A 17,837-nucleotide genomic window follows, 5' to 3' on the forward strand; every position below is an offset into this window, starting at 1 on the left:
CTATAAATTAAACAGTCTACTTTCCCAGAGTCAGGTGGCAGAGATCTTAAGGGTACTTTACACGCTGCGATATCGGTACCGATATCGCTAGCGAGCGTACCCACCCACGTCGGTTGTGCGACACAGGCAAATCGCTGCTCGTGGCACACAACATCGCTAACACCCATCACACGGACTTACCTGCCTAGCGGCGTCGCTGTGGCCGGCGAACCACCTCCTTTCTAAGGGGGGCGGTTCGTTCAACGTCACTAAGTGGCCGCCCAATAGCAGAGGAGGGGCGGAGATGAGCGGGCCAAACATCCTGCCCACCTCCTTCCTTCCTCATTACTGGCGGGACGCAGGTACGGTGAGTTTCCTCGTTCCTGCGGTGTCACATATAGCGATGTGTGCTGCCGCAGGAACGACTAACAACATCGCTACTCACCTGTCAATGATTTTTGGTGTTGGAGCGACCTCTCTAATATCAACAATTTTTACCTCTCTTGCGATCGTTTTAGGTCGCTCAGAGGTTTTACACGCTGCGATGTCGCTAACGGCGCCGGATGTGCGTCACAAACACCGTGACCCCGACGATATATCGTTAGCGATGTCGCAGCATGTAACGTACCCTTCAGAAGGTATAATTTCCTCCAAACAACTTTGTGGTTTCCAGCCTCTAGTAAATAGAGAGCCCAAAGTAGTTGACCCTAATCAGCCATCTGCACATCTAGAACCATTCATCTTCTTCTTTTGGAAAATCAACCAGTGTAAAGAGTTCTTTTTTTCCCCAAGAGAAAGATTTGGCTCTGGGGGCTTGTACTTCTTCACATGGATGGGGTTCACATTGATCAATCAGAATTAGGCAGCATCATGTAGAGGAGAAAAAAAGACACCCTCCTCTCTACACTGAGCAAGGTCAAGTCGCCTAAGGGGACTAACAAATACAATAAAAAATAAAATTAAAAGTTTTAAAATGTTCCCCCTTCTCCATTAAAAAAAAATAATTTTTTTCAGGAAAAAATACCGTACACATATTTGGTGTCGCTGCATTTGAGAAAGCCCGATCTATCAAAATATAAAATAAATTAATTAGATTTGAAAATGGCGTAATAAAGAAGAAAAATCAAAACGCCAGTTAAATATTAATTAATAATATGTATACACTTATATAACGCCATTAATTCCACAGCACTTTATATACATCAGTAACACTGTCCCTATTGGGGCTCAATCTAAATTGTGGGTTTTCCGCCACGGCAATAACAAAAAAGAAAACATTGTATCTACCCCAAGTTTATATCAATAAAATCATCGGCTCAGGGCGCTAAAAATAAGCCTTCACCACCTAAATAAATGAAAAATGATGCTTCTTTGGTATCACCGTAATTGTACTGTCCTGGAGAATCGTATTACCAGGTATTTTTTACCATAAAATTAATGCTATAAATGAAAACCCCCAAAACAAATTGTGAATTGGACTTTTTTTTCACTATTTCACCATACTTGGAACTTTGTTGCCTGCTTTCCAGTACATTACATGGTAAAATGGATGGCATAATTCAAAAGTACCATTTATTCTGCAAAAGAAATCCCTGACACAGCTATGTTAATGGAAGAATAAAAATAATTAAAAAAACGAAACCGCAAAAACAGAAAATTGGCCGTTGGGAAGGGGTTAAAAGGGTTATCCAGTTAGAATATTTTGATGACCTGTTTGATAGGTCATCAATATCCAATCGGTGAGAGTCCACCACCGGGCACCCCCACTGATTAGCTGCTACAAGGTCTAGTGGCGTCCACATGGAAAGCAGCTGAAATGCGCAGCTCCATTCATTGTTTATTGGCGGCTGCCGACTACTGAAAAACATTCTCCTCTTCTGAATTGGAGCTCTTCTGCAGTATCCGGGAGTGGACACTACGTTTTCAATTGTCAATTCTGTGATGAATCTACTCGTAATTTTAGGGGTATTTTCTACAGCGGGTGAGCTGCGGGAGAGTTTAGCTTTCTGTACCCATTTAGTGGGGCTTTGATAGACTAATCGCAGTGATCACAGGCTGTGATTAGCCTGTCGCAGCGCTCCCATATATCCTGGATGTAAGTTAGCAGCCAGGCAGGGGGAATTTGGTGCTAATTATGTGTTTCTTATTCTAAAGTGTGTATTGGCAGTCATTAAGGGGATAAGCATGAAATATAGCAAATGTCTTTACTCACTCTTACAGATGGATCCAGTAAAAGAAGCCCAAGTCCTCTGTATTCCCAGGATTTACTAAAGGAATATCACAGTACCTATCACAGGGACCAGGTAGATGAGCAGAAGTTTCATCAATTATAACAATGTCATAGGTTCACAGTGATATTTTAATGATTTCTTGTTCGTTTAGGATGATGATCTGCTTGGTATTAAAGTTGAGGTAGATGAAGAAGATGAGATGTACATGAGGGCTAATTGGGGTAAGAAGGTTAATGATTTTATAGGTTGTGTAGCAGATATTAGTTTTGAGGGTCACCAAAATAAACCTGTTTGTGCTTTCTACAGATGTATCCAGTGAGAGAAATCTACCAGAGGATTGTCAACAGGTAAATCACCATTTCCCATATTATCAGGTATACAGTGGAACCTTGGTTTACGAAAACAATCCGTTCTGGCGATGTGCTTGTAAACCAAGTTACTCATCTAGCCAAGCAAAATTTCCCATAGGAAATAACGCAAGCTCAGACAATTTGTTCCACAACTTGTTCAATGTCCCATCCTGGTCCTCTATTGTACCATTCCACACATGCACAAACATGCAGAAACACACACAAACACACACGCACAAACACGCACAAACACATTATGCTCACCTTACCTTCCATTCCATCGCCAGTCTCCTGGTTCTTGTAATTCGCCGGTACAGGATGTGTATCAGGTAACCATCGCGACGATGGAGGAGCTTCCGCTGCCAGAGCGCTGACGTCAAAGGCAAGATCCGCTTGCCTCTGATTGGTCAGCGCGCTGCCTTTGAGAAGCGGCTGACAGCGGATGTTCCTCCATCGTCGCGATGGTTACCGATACACATCCTGTACCGGCGATCTACAAGGATCGGGAGGCCAGCGATGGAAAAGAAGGTAAGGTGAGCATACTATGTGTGTGTGTTTGTGTGGACTGCAAGAGCGGGTCAGAGCGTGGTGAAAGTACGGAACCGGAAGTGTGTGCGGTGAGTATTTGCTCGTACAGCAAAGCTTGCTCGTAAACTGAGTTACAAATTTACAGCAAGCTTTGCTCGTATAGCAAACCGGGTTACTCGTAAACCGAGGTTCCACAGCACACGCTTTTTAATAGTGTCTTATATATTCTATCTTATATTGTTGGCTGATTTCACATGTTTGACATGTACGGTCTGAGTAGGGACCATGATGGCCGAAATGACTACAGGTCACCTGATCCCAACATAACCTCATTTACCTCTCAGTCCATACTCAGACTGAATGTCAGATGTGCTCCATTTAGCCAGACTGTGGCCAATCGGCTGTATACAAGCCAAACAGCGATGGTTTAATAGCCTGTTTAGCCATGCCAACCACACGTCTGTGCTCACAGAATGATCACAAATGCGATTTGAACATTATATTCCTGGCAGCAGATGTGATGCTTGAACAGAATGATGAATTTTAAGCAATTTTAAAAGTAATTTCACCCAACGAACAAGCGTTTCTCGTTAATTGCAGACCTGTTTACACAGGCCACTAAATGGGAAACAATTGCTAGAAACGCTCGTTCCTGAATATGGGCCGGTGTAAATGGGCCGATAGACTTTTTCAGCTGTTTGCTTAATTGTAAAATTAAGTTCTAATTTCTAAAAATTTTAAATCAGGGGGAAGATCTGACGCATATTAAAGTGGAAGTTAAAGAAGAAGAGTCCTACGTGACAGGTGCTCAGCAGTGTAATGAGGGCGGCATTCTGTTAGATAATGGCACAGGTGGTAATAACAAATTAATGAAATTTTGTAATAAATTCCGTGGTATAAAATGTGTATCTACAGTATATCACAAAAGTGAGTACACATATTTGTAAATATATTATATCTTTTCCTGGGACAACACTGAAGATATGACTCTTTGATACAAGTAGTCAGTGTACAGCTTAATTAACTGTGTAGATTTGATGTGCTCTCTAAGGCTGGTTTCACACTACGTGTTTTTAACATCCGTTGAAAACGTTTTTTTAACGGAAGTACGGATCCTGCTTTTATAGCAAATAACGTATGCAAACGCATATGTTATTTTGTAGGATCCTGCAGTGGATGTTTCGGGGCGGGCATTGTAGTCATGTGATCGTGAGTGAGGGTAACTAGAGTGGGAGGAGGCTTCTGACAGCTGCAGACGCTGGTAACTAAGGTAAACATCGGCCTTGGATACCCGATATTTATCTTGGTTACGAGTCTGCTGCTGCCAGCGGAGCCGGGCTGCTTGCACAGAGAGAGAGAGAGAGAGAGAGAGAGAGAGAGAGAGAGAGAGAGAGAGAGAGAGAGAGACTGACTGACTGACTGACTCACTCTTCGGCCACATGCTCAGTCCAAATGCAGGATCCTGTCTATCAGCATGCAACGTTCACCTACGTTTGCGTGCGTTATAGTCAGGATCCAGCAATTTGCAGTATTTGGACGGAGCTCAAAAACGCTACATGTTGAGTTTTTGAAACATGTTAAAATAACGCAAAAGGACGGATCCTGCGTCTAACGGACGCAAACGCAGGTGGACGAGAGTCCATTGAAAATGCATTGACATGAAAACGGATTTGCACAGGATCCGTACTTCCGTTAAAAAAACGTTTTTGACGGATGTTAAAAAGACGTAGTGTGAAACCAGCCTTAGTAAGTCAACACACAGCCATTAATGTCTAAACCACTGGCAATAAAAGTGAGTACACCCCTAAGTAAAACTGATAATTTCCAAGCACTGCCTTAACTCTCTAGGGCATGGAGTTCACTAGAGCTTCACAGGAGCCACTGGAATCCTCTTCCACTCCTCTAAGATGTCATTACGGAGCTGTTGGATGTTAGAGATCTTGTGCTTCTCTACCTTCCGTTTGAGGATGCCCCAATGATGCTCAATAGGGTTTAGGGCTGGAGATATGTTTGGTCAGTCCAGCACCTTTTACCCTCAGTTTCTTTAGAAGGGCAGTGGTTGTTTGGATGTGTTTGGGGTCGTTATCATGTTGGAATATGTAGGAAGGAGATAATGTTTTGCTTCAATATGTGTGGAGTTATGTAGAGGGCACACCAAATTTACAGTTATACAAGTGATACACCGACTACTTTACATTGTATCAAAGTGTCATATCTTCAGTGTTGTCCCATGAAAAGATATAAAATATTTACAAAAATGAGAGGGGTGTACTCACTTTTGTGATGTACTATATTTAATATATACAAAGGGCTGCTGATAAGTCTTTGGCTTTACCCAGAAAGAAACGAGATAGGATGATGAAACTTTACATTTATTCCACATACTCTCCACTGATGACAACACACTTCTTACATCGATAACAAGAAATGGGACGCTAGGTCCTATCATAGTTAATTATCCAAGATCACTAAACTCCATAATGTACAATGTGAGAAAACAGGAGAAATGGGGGTCCACTAGTGAAGCCACAAAATGGCCGAAATGATGCAAAATAAATCAACCTCTTGAAATATCCAATCAAATTTTTATTAACAAAAATTACAGCCATAAGAGGGATAGAATACATTTTTAGATACAAGAAATATTTTAGACAATACAAAAACAAATCACCCCGAATAGTCAGCAGATGGGATGGTATAAAGATAAAATCAAAATGAGATCAAAGGCACTGTCTAAGCCCAAACAATGGTTAAAGCGCAAGATAGTGAATATCCTGAGGAAACCCTTCAGGGAAAAAGGTCAAAGACCGCTGGCAAAATTGACATAAATAAATCCCAATACATAGTGGGAATGCTCAATGTGAACTGCATATAATAGAGTACAATTAAATTAATATTATATTGTTAAGAAAAAATGCAGATTCACATAGCAGACCCAGTCAAATGCCAGCAAAACAGACCACACCTTAAGGGGTTAAATCAGGCTCAAATATAATGAAGATTAAACACGAAACGTGCGTGTCGAAGCACGCCACGCCGAGCAGTCAGTATTGATTGGTGAGTGTCTTTGGCTTATGGCTCATTGATTTCAAATTCAAATTTGATTCTTTTGATGCTTTGTGAACCATTTTGGGCTGATGAGCGTGGGCCCTAATACCTTTTGTATTTATGTGCATTGTTTTCTTGGTCCTGCCTTTTAACCCCTTAACGACCTTTGACGTACTGGGTACGTTATGGTGACATGGTGCTAAACGACCCAAGACGTACCCAGTACGTCATGGCTAAATCGGGGTCCAGGAGCCCCGGGGAGTGAAATTTGTTTAATTAAACGGTAGATTCGGGAAGGAGGGGACCTCTGCCTGACCTCAGGAGGGGTGGTACCTCCTCCCCGAAGCTACAGAGGCTGTGATTGGCTGACGTACGCCGCTCAGCCAATTACAGTCACTGTAATGTTCCAGCCATTGAAAATGGCTGGAACATTGAAATCCAGCCCTGATCAGTGCTGCTGTAGCACTGGCCATTGGCTGGAGCTGGGTGATCGATGCTTCACCCGCCCCCAGCTCTGATTGGAGAGACCGGTCTTGTGACCACTCTCTCCAATCAATGTGGATCTGCGGCCTGTGACCGTCCCTGGAAGCCGAGGACAGCGGTAAGTTGCTGCCCCCGCCGCCTGCCCCTGTCCCCGATCGCCCCGCCGCTGCTCCCGATCCACCGCTGTCCCCGCCGCCACGCTCCCGATCCACCGCTGTCCCCGGCGCCACGCTCCCGATCCACCGCTGTCCTCGGCGCCACGCTCCCGATCCACCGCTGCCCCCGGCGCCACGCTCCCGATCCACCGCTGTCCCTGCCGCCGCTCCCGCTCCACCGCTGTCCCCGCCACCGCTCCCGCTCCACCGCTGTCCCCGGCGCCACGCTCCCGCTCCACCGCTGTCCCCGGCGCCACGCTCCCGCTCCACCGCTGTCCCCGGCGCCACGCTCCCGATCCACCGCTGTCCCCGGCGCCACGCTCCCGATCCACCGCTGTCCCCGGCGCCACGCTCCCGATCCACCGCTGTCCCCGGCGCCACGCTCCCGATCCACCGCTGTCCCCGGCGCCACGCTCCCGATCCACCGCTGTCCCCGGCGCCACGCTCCCGATCCACCGCTGTCCCCGGCGCCACGCTCCCGATCCACCGCTGTCCCCGGCGCCACGCTCGCCACTGTCCCCGGCGCCACGCTCCCGATCCACCGCTGTCCCCGGCGCCATGCTCCCGCTCCACCGCTGTCCCCGCCGCCGCTCCCGATCCACCGCTGTCCCCGCCGCCACGCTCGCCACTGTCCCCGCCGCCGTCGCACCCACCTTTTTCAGCCGCTGCTGCCCCCGAATCGGCCCCCACTGTTCCCGATCAGCGGCCGCCGCCGCCTCCTCCTTCATCGGCTGCCCCTTCTCCATCGCCACACCTCCTATCCCTCCATGTGCTGCAAGCCACCCTCCCCCCATGTGGGGGGAGGGTGGCTTGCAGCACATGTGGGGGGAGGGTGGCTTGCAGCACATGTGGGGGGAGGGTGGCTGGCTTGCAGCACATGTGGGGGGAGGGTGGCTGGCTTGCAGCACATGTGCTGCAAGCCACCCTCCCCCCACATGTGCTGCAAGCCACCCTCCCCCCACATGTGCTGCAAGCCACCCTCCCCCCACATGTGCTGCAAGCCACCCTCCCCCCACAGGTGCTGCAAGGGACCCTCCCCCCGGGGCCCCCCCTCCTCCATGTGCCATCTCTCTCTCCCATCAGACTCTGCCCCCCTCCCCGATCTGCTGCCTGCTCTCTCCCATTTTCCATCTACTGCCCCCTCACCCTCCTCAATCTGTTGCCTCCTTCATCTGCTGCCTTTTCTGTGTGCTGTGATCCTGCTGCCTAGATCCATCCTGTAAGGTAGGTATCCCAATCTCACCTCCCCCCCCCATCCTCTGCCGCTCCTCCATCCGCTGCGCCATTTCCCATCCATCCGCTGCGCCCTTTCCCATCCTCTGCCGCTCCTCCACCCGCTGCGCCCTTTCTCATCTGCCGCCCCGCCCTCTCGCATCGCATTATCCAGCGCAGTTGCTCGCTTCCAGACTGCAGTGGATGATACGATGCGAGACTCGTGCATTGCTCTCACGTTTGGCGCTGGTCTTAGTGGCAGGCGCTCATTTTTATTTTTTTTTTTTTTAACTGATGTCTGTATTTTTTATTTCGCCAAACTAATTTTTTTTGTATGGGGGGGGTCTAGTTTCCAAAATGGGATCACATGTGGGGGAGCTCCATTGTTTAGGCACCTCAGGGGGTCTCCAAATGAAACATGGCGTCTGCTAATAAATCCAATCAATTTTACTGTGAAATGGCGCTCCTTCTCTTCTGAGCTTCGCCGTACGCCCAAACAATTGATTTCCACCACATATGAGGTATCGTTGTACTCAGGAGAAATTGCACAATACATTTTATGGTGTATTTTTTCCTGATACCCTTGTGGAAAAAAAAGCTACCTGTTTGAAAAAACAATTTTGTGGTAAAAAAAAGAATAAAATATTTTCACGGCTGAACATTACAAACGTTTGTGAAGCCTCCAGATAAATTCCATGAGGGGTCTAGTTTCCAAAATGGGGTCAATTTTGGGGGAGCTCCATTGTTTAGGCACTTCAGGGGGGTCTCCAAACGCAACATGGCGTCCGCTAATAATTCCAACCAATTTTGCTGTGAAATGGCGCTCCTTGCCTTCCGAGTCCTGCCGTGCGCCCAAACATTTGATTTCCACCACATATGGGGTATCTGCGTACTCAGGAGAAAATGCACAATACATTTTATGGTGCATTTTTTCCTGATACCCTTGTGATAAAAAAGCTACCTGGTTGAAGCAACAGTTTTGTGGTAAAAAAAAAAAAATGTTTCTTTTCACGGCTCAACGTTATGAACTTCTGTGAAGCCCCCAGGGGTTCAAAGTGCACATCAAACATCTAGAAAAAATATTTGAGGGCTCTAGTTTCCAAAATGGGGTCACTTATGGGGGAGCTCCATTGTTTAGGCACCTCAGGGAGTCTTCAAACCCGACATGGCGTCCGCTAATGAGTGCAGCTAATTTTGCACTCAAAAATTCAAATGGCGCTCCTTGCCTTCCGAGTCCTGCCGTGCGCCCAAACATTTGATTTCCACCACATATGAGGTATCTGCGTACTCAGGAGAAAATGCACGATACATTTTATGATGCATTTTTCCTGATACCCTTGTGAAAATACTAATTTTTATGGCTAAAGTAACATTTTTGTGTTTAAAAAAGAAAAATTTTTTCCGGTTCCTGTCCTGGCTGAGGTGGAAGCATAGAGGAGAAGCTCCTGCCACCCCTCACAGAAACCGACTAAAAACAGACCCCCCGGACGAGCCACCAAACAGAGAGCAGCACAGGAGGTTACCTAAAGCAGACAGCTATGGAACGGTACCTCCTGAGAAGCTCTGGGAGCGGTGAGTCAGCCTGGAGAAGCTTTGATATGGACAGGGGAGAAGATAAGATAATGGCGCCGAGCCTGATGGGGGAGGAGCCTGAACGCATGGTGAGAGACTCAGAAAAGCAAACACAGAGCTGGAAGGGGAGAGATAAGGGAGATATGAGCAAGGAGACAGGAGATAAGGAAGATATGAGCGAGGAGTCACAGGAGGACACAGCAGGAGAGAGGTGGATGCAGGGGACTGATGATGGTGGATCGCAATGGGAGGATGAAGGGGATATGGAGGCAGAGGGGAGAGAAGATGCAGGCAAAGCAGGGCAGCTCAGAGACACAGCAGTGTTGGAGGATGAAACTGACAAACAGTACAGGGAGATTAATCCCACTCAGACTCACAGGAAGTCAAATGCAAGAATTCATAGTACCCCTTCCAAAGGAAACAAAAAGCAGCTTACTACACCAACATCACAAGCCTGCAAGCTATTGGGGGATGGAGGTGGTGGCCCAGTCCAGACAAAGAGAACTAAGAAAACAGCACCACCTGCAGGCCAAGACAAGTACACACAAAAGCTTAATGTGGACTATAAAAAACTGGCTGAAGAAGTGACATCACACTTGTCAAAAGAGGTTAAAGTGGCTATTGAGGCAGCCATACAAACATCATTAGCTAATATGCAAAAACAGATAAATGCCCATGCCTCTAGACTGGCAGAATCAGAGCAGAGAATATCTGACTCCGAGGAGACAATACTGGCTATGCAAGCACAAATAGCAGCTCTAGCAAAATCTAATGAATACTTGAAGGATAAAGCGGACGATTTGGAAAACAGATCGAGACGAAACAACCTACGTATAGTCGGGTTGCCAGAGTCTGTGTCGATTGGACAGTTGGATAATATATGCGAGTTGGAGCTACCGCAGGCCCTGGGCATAAAGGCGAAATTCAGAGTTGAAAGAGCCCACAGAGTGGGTCCACTGAGACACCAGGAGGCGAATAAGGGAGAGGGCCAAAACTCAAACAAGAATACCCCGATAAGAGCCAGGCAGGTGATTGTCAAATACCTTGATTATAAGCATAAGGAGGAAATATTGAGGGCCTTTAGAGAACGAAAGCGTCCACTACAATATCAAGGCAACAGACTGCTAATTTTTGGGGATTATTCAGCGGAAGTATCCAGAAGGAGAAAAGAATTTACCAAAATTTGCTCATTTCTGTACAACAAAAAAGTAAAGTGCCAGCTATTATACCCTGCTACACTGAAAGTTAGAAACCCCAATGGCTCGTTTGTATACTACAAGGACTACAAAGAAGCAGAAAACATTCTCATGGCAGAGCTCAACAAGACTAGGTCAGAAAGGCAAGAAAAAGGAGCTAGTGGAGAAGGGAATAATAGAAGAGGATCCCCCACAAGCTCAGGAAGAGATGTGGGACGTCTTGGGGGACAAAAGCAAGTCGAGACCAGGGAGGAAAGGAGGCCAAGCCCGGGTCGACAGCATAATTCTCGCCTGGAACACAGGAACCAACCCTTGGAGAGAAACCATGATACCTGAACTGGAACTCGCTCATTGTTTTTCCTTTTTTTGCCTGTTTTTTTTTCTCTTCCCAAACAGGGAGAGGCGTTGAGGAGGATGCATTACGGAGAGAGGGTTGGGGAGGTGAGAGGAGGAGGGGGAAGGGAGAAAAGAGAGGAAAACATCCCAAAGTCTGGGTCCTCTTCCCCCCCCCCCCCTCTCCTCTTTTTTTTTTTTTTTTTTTTTTTGTTCTTCTTCTTTCTTTCTCCATCTTCTCTCCCCTTGGTCTTTTTTTCTTTTTTTCTTTTTCTCCTTTGTCCAGGAACATCATCCGAATTCAAATGAAGTGGGCCTGTTCTGGGCGGACTGATGGCTACCTGGAGTCAGAGATAAGTAGGACTGGAGAATCTTGCTGAGGTTTTGACATACTGTGCTAATTTTTGCATAATTTTCAAAGGCTTATTCCAGTTAGTCCGGGGATAGAACATATATTTTTTGGGGGGTGATTAGGGAGCTACATATTTTGGCTAGGAATAGGGGAGCTCACCAACGTGGCGGGAAGCGCCGTGGATTTCTCGGAAGGGAAAATATGTTTTACAGTTACATGCTTTTTGTTGTATTTGTTATATTTGCAAGGTGGGGAAAGGGAGTGTCGATTTTGTGGTACCAACTGTGATTCTAGTGTCGAACATCTCGTCTTCCTTGATGCAGGGGCCCATAGGGGAGGGAGTAGTAAAAGCAGAATACACAGGTTAACATGATACAGATAACTACGTGGAATGTTAAAGGGCTGAGATCACCTAACAAACGAGCAATGATATTGAGACATCTGAAAAGACTAAAGACAGACATTGCCTTATTACAGGAAACCCACTTGGGGGGGGAGGACTTTTTCTGCATGAAGAAACATTGGGTGGGCACCGTTTACGGGGCAGCGGCACAAGGTAGAAAAGCGGGCACTATGATTCTAATAAATAAACAATTCAGTCATGAGGTAGTGGCACATGAGGCAGACGACCATGGAAGGTGGCAGCACTTAACAATCGTTAGTCCAGCGGGTAAACTCAGTATTTATAATGTCTATGGCCCAAATTCACAACAAATCACATTTCATGATGACATAAAGGCCACCATATTAGCAGATGGGGAGGCTAACATTATAGTGGGAGGCGATTTTAACACCGTCCCAGACTCAGCTGAAGATAGGAGGAGGGGCGAGGAGGGGACAGCTAATGTGGGCAGGAGTTTAGACAATAGGGATGTAACATTAGAAGACGTAGGACTGAAAGACATCTGGAGACTAACTCACCCACATGACAGAGAGTATACACACTTCTCTCACCCTCATGATAGCTGGTCACGTATTGATCAGTTCTGGATCTCGCAGGATTTACTGAGTGGAACGCAAGATTGTGTGATAGAGAATATGGTGATCTCTGATCATAGTCCGGTGAGATTGGGCATTAGAGAGAAATTCAGGAGAGGTACCGATATCATATGGAGATTCCCATCGTTCCTTCTCAGGCAAGATAATTTCCATAAGGTGCTACAGGAGTGGTGGGGAGAATTCGCAGAGGACAATAAGGAACATAGAGAGTCCCCAGTGATATTTTGGGAAACGGCAAAAGCGGTCCTAAGGGGCCGTCTGGTGGGGTACGCAGCCATGATCAAACGGAAAACCAATGAGAATTATAATTTCCATAGTGAAGCAGTACGGGTAGCATATACAAATTATGTGACAAATAGATCTCCCATGACAAAAGGCAGATGGCTGGAGGCAAAAGAGGGATTTGACGAATGGGCCAAAAAAAGGAACAACTATTCTGGTTGCACAAGGAGGTTGACTTACATAGGTTTGGCAACAAGGCGGGAAGGATGTTGGCCAATCTGGCAAGGGGCAGCAGAAAGATGACAGTGATCTCTAAACTGAAAACAAAGGGGGGAGAGGTGACTACGGATCCTAAGGACATTAATAAACTGTTGGGAGATTACTATAGAAAACTATATGGGTCAGGGAATAACGACATGACTGATGAGGCAGAGTGGCTAAGACAAGCCCAAATGCCTAGCTTGACGGAGGAAGATTTGAGTGCCTTAAACGCAGATATCACAGTAGAGGAGGTGACGAGAACAATTGGGGAGCTTAACACCAACAAGGCACCGGGACCTGACGGTTTCAATAGTGAATTCTATAAGGCTCTGAAGGATCTGATCTCGCCGGATCTAACCTCAGTCTTTAATGCTTTCCTGGGAGGGGCGGAAATACCCAAAAATTCCAACATAGCATATATTAAATTACTCCCCAAGGGAACCAAGGACCTGGATGATCCCTCTAGTTATAGACCTATATCGCTCATAAATCAGGATTTAAAAATTATGTCCAAGATCATGGCTAATAGACTGGCCGAGATCTTACCTAGGATCATTACGAATCACCAGGTGGGGTTTATTAAGGGGAGAAATGCCGTTACCAATATCCGAAAGACAATTCTAGTGGTAGACGCGGTTAGACTGGGTCTCACTGAGGGAGGGGCTAGACCTGCCCTAGTTACACTTGACGCAGAAAAAGCGTTTGATAATGTAAATTGGGGGTGGTTAGACAGGGTAATGGAGGCCATAGGGATTGTAGGCAAGATGAGACTTTACATTAGAAACCTTTATGCCAACTCGGGAGCTAGGGTACACACTCCGGGCTTTCTATCAGACGTGTTCCCTTTGATGAAGGGAACAAGACAGGGCTGCCCATTATCTCCTCTTTTATTCAACCTGGCAATCGAGCCGTTGTCAAGAATACTACAGGGACAAAATAGCTTTAAAGGAATCAAGATAAGGGGTTCAGAAGTAAAGACAGCGCTTTTTGCTGATGACATCATACTTTATATGGGGGACCCCGGTGCGGATTTGCCACAGACTCTTGCCTTGATTGAAAAATTTGGTTCATTCTCCGGTTTCAAACTGAACAAAAAAAAATGCGAGATCATGTTCCTAAAGGGGCATCATGGGACAATGGGGGGACAAATAAGGGATGGCTGTCTATGTGGAATTCCTATAGCACAATCTTCAATTAAATACCTGGGAGTGCATATAGGAAGATCGGTGGAAACAATCTATAACTTGAATTATGGACCGCTAATCAGGAAAATTACAGTTCAATTAAAGGGATGGAAAGGTCTGCCACTTCCATTACTGGCAAGATGCCACCTGATAAAAATGATGAGCTTTCCTAGGCTTCTGTATCCCTTCCAGACAATCCCGCTATTGCTAAAACTAAAGGATGTGAATAAGCTCAACTCCGCGTATACAGAATTTCTGTGGAGGGGAAGGAAACCCAGAATAAAGCTGCGTACGCTGATGAAGTCAGCAGAGGAGGGAGGTCTAAACTTTCCAGATGTCCAAGGGTATAATCTTGTATGTATCATGAGGCATGTAATTGATTGGGTGAGAGGAACGAGTAGGCACTCAGATCATGCGATGGAAACTAAATATGCGTCACCGTGGGATCTGACGTCCATTCTGCACTCCCCACTATCCAGGGTTGAAGGGCACATAAGGAACTCAATTATATTCCGAGACACCATGCTAACATGGAAGTCGGTAAGGAAAAAACTGGGGCTCTCATGGAAAGTGTCCAAGTACTTGAACCCCTGGGCATTCCCAAATTTTCCCCTGGGACGAGAAAACAAGCTATTTACTAGATGGAAAGAGAGGGGAGTCAGGAGAATGATAGATGTTATGAATGTGGAGGACAGGAGGTGGATGACAGGTCGGGAAGTGTTGGATAAGTACAACCTTAATAGCTCACATGTCATCCAGTATGAACAATTGAAACATGGAATAATAGGAGACCTGGGTGTGGTTGGAAGAGAGCTGAACAGAAGTTCGATTGATGAGTTACTGGAATGTGATGTAACAAGTATAAATGTCTCTAAAATTTATCGATCGCTAAGGGGGGTGCTTATCTCACGGGAGGATAGTCGGACTTTAAAAGCGTGGGGGAAACAATTGGGAAGGGAAGAAGTGGTGGATGATATACTGAGAGGATGGGTACAAGTGCGGAAACATATTACCAATGAGAGATGGAGAGACACTCAATTCAGGATTCTACATAGGGCCATTATAGGTTTCAACATACCAGGTAGGGATAGGTGGTGTCCTAAGTGACAAAAAGAGAAAACGGATATGCTGCATGGGCTATGGGAATGTGAGACAATCGCTAGGTTCTGGAACCAAGTCAGACTATTTGCCCAGTCAACATGGGGAATTTTCAGCAAACTAGACTTAATGGTGTGGATTTTCCACTCCTTTGAGGGAGGAGTAGGAGGAGGACCGAGCACGCAGGAAAAGAGGAAATACGCAATAACGCATGACATAGCCATGATAGCTAAGCGTTGCATCTTAAAACACTGGATTCAAAGGGAGGGCCCATCCATAAAGGAGGTTGTGGGCGAACTACACAACCTTCTGAAGTGGGAAAAACTAGAAGCAGAGAGGGATAAAGATGGGTTGACAGCCAAGTTTTTTGTGAGATGGAGACATTTTATTGAAAGCCAATTCACACAGGGAGAAATAATTAACCTGATTGCACCTTTTGTTCACTCGGAGTGGTATATCCTGAGCGATATCCAGGACAGCCTGGGTAAACTGAGAATCACCTAGGAGGGGGCTCTGGCGGGAGGGGGAGACGAGACGGTTGGGAATACCAAGACACGCTAGCAAAATTGAAATCATTCAGGGACGACACAGAGATTTAACGAATTGTATTGCATATGTTATATTATATTTCATTACCTATGTTTTGGTTTAATGTTACTGTATACTATCTTAAATCGAACAGCAACATGGAACTCCAAATTGGGGTATCACCCACCTCTATGTCACATTTTGTCAGACGAATGTTCTTCTTTTGCAATGATACTTGTCATGTTTTTACAAATTTGAAAAATCAATAAAAAACGTTTTGGAAAAAAAAGAAAAATTTTCATTTTTTTCGTCTACATTGCTTTGGTTGCTGTGAAGCTCCTAAAGGGTTAATAAACTTCTTGGATGTGGTTTTGAGCAGAGTGAGGGGTGCAGATTTTAGAATGGGGTCACTTTTGGGTATTTTCTGTCGCCTAGGTTTCTCAAATCACTCCAAATGTGATGTGGTACCTAAAAAAAATATTTTTTTTTGTACATTTTGTTGGAAAAATGAGAAATTGGTGATGAACTTTGAACCCTTCTAACTTCCTACCGGAATTTTTTTTTTTTCAAAAATTGCGCTGGTGTAAAGCAGACAAGTGGGAAATGTTATTTAGTAACTATTTTGTGTGACATATCTCTCAGATTTATGGGCATAAAATTTCAAATTTTGAAAATTGCAAAATTTTCACAAATAAACGCAAAACATATCAGCCTAAATTTACCACTGACATGAAGTACAATATGTCACGAAAAAACAAACTCAGAATCGCCAGGATCCGTTGAAGTGTTCCAGAGTTATAACCTGTCAAAGTGACACTGGTCAAAATTGCAAAAAATGGCCGGGTCTTTAAGGTGAAAACAGGCTGGGGGCTGAAGGGGTTAACAATGTTTGATCTTCATTATACTTGAGCCTGATTTAACCCCTAGGGGTGTGGTCTGTTTTGCTGGCATTTGCCTGGGTCTGCTCATTGTTAATCTGCATTTTTTCTTCTTAACAATATAATATTAATTTAATTGTACTCTATTATATGCAGTTCACATTGAGCATTCCCACTATGTATTTGGATTTATTTATGTCAATTTTGCCAGCGGTCTTTGACCTTTTTCCCTGAAGGGTTTCCTCAGGATATTCACTATCTTGCATTTTAACCATTGTTTGGGCTTAGACAGTGCCTTTGATCTCATTTTGATTTCATCTTTATACCATCCCATCTGCTGACTATTCGGGGTGATCGGTTTTTGGTCTTTTCCGGTTTTAACCTGATTCTCTAAAATATTTCTTGTATCTACAAATTTATTCTATCCCTCTTATGGCTGTAATTTTTGATAATAAAAATTTGATTGGATATTTCAAGAGGTTGATTTATTTTGCATTATTTCGGCCATTTTGTGGCTTCACTAGTGGAACCCCATTTTTCCTGTTTTCTCACACTTCTTACAACGGTATTCCAAGTTTTGAAAGCCTAGCAAAACGAAGGATTTCAGGTGGTGCCTCAAATTAGGCATCCGTAGCAGCCATGGTATCAGAAATGGTGCGAAATTTGGTACCCTTGAGACTTTTCTTCAGGTTTAGAAACAGATGATAGCCGGAGGGAACTAGATCTTTTGAAAAAGGTGGGTGGTCAACCAGCTGGAAGCCCAGCTCTGCCAGTTTTGCCGTGGTCGCTTGTGTAGAGTGAGCAGAGGCGTTGTCTTGTAGGAACAAGATTCCTTTGGACCACTTGCCGTGCCTTTTGGCCTTCAGAGCTGCCTTCAAATGGTTCAAAAGTTCAACGTAATACCTTGTAATGATGGTGGAACCTTTTTGAAGGTAGTCCACTAGCAGCACGCCCTCCTTATCCCAGAATACAGATGCCTTAGTGGCTGATTTTTGCACCCCGAACTTCTTTGGATGAGGACAACCACTGTGCCTCCACTGTTTTGACTGCTCCTTGTTTTCAGGGTCATACAAATAAATCCAGGTCTCATCCATAGTGACTAGCTTATCCAGTAAGTTCTTATCAGTCTGGAAACGCTGACAAATGGACTGGGAAGTTTTCACTCGCATGCTTCTGTGATCTGTTGTCAAACATTTGGGGACCCACTTTGCAGATCGCTTTCTCATGT

The 17,837-nt window shown here is 45.3% G+C and overlaps 1 protein-coding gene across 1 annotated transcript in view; it reads left to right on the plus strand.

Annotated features, from left to right (window-relative positions):
• Window positions 1-17,837, plus strand: part of LOC142312740 (uncharacterized) — a 177,325-nt gene that overhangs the window by 155,137 nt on the left and 4,351 nt on the right. The window contains exons 21-24 of the mRNA XM_075351728.1: window positions 2,200-2,282; window positions 2,362-2,431; window positions 2,517-2,557; window positions 3,835-3,943. Of these exons, the coding sequence (XP_075207843.1) occupies window positions 2,200-2,282; window positions 2,362-2,431; window positions 2,517-2,557; window positions 3,835-3,943 (303 nt within the window). The remainder of the gene's footprint in view (window positions 1-2,199; window positions 2,283-2,361; window positions 2,432-2,516; window positions 2,558-3,834; window positions 3,944-17,837) is intronic.

This window comes from Anomaloglossus baeobatrachus, chromosome 5 (assembly GCF_048569485.1).
Source record: "Anomaloglossus baeobatrachus isolate aAnoBae1 chromosome 5, aAnoBae1.hap1, whole genome shotgun sequence".
Classification (NCBI taxonomy): Eukaryota; Metazoa; Chordata; class Amphibia; order Anura; family Aromobatidae; genus Anomaloglossus; species Anomaloglossus baeobatrachus.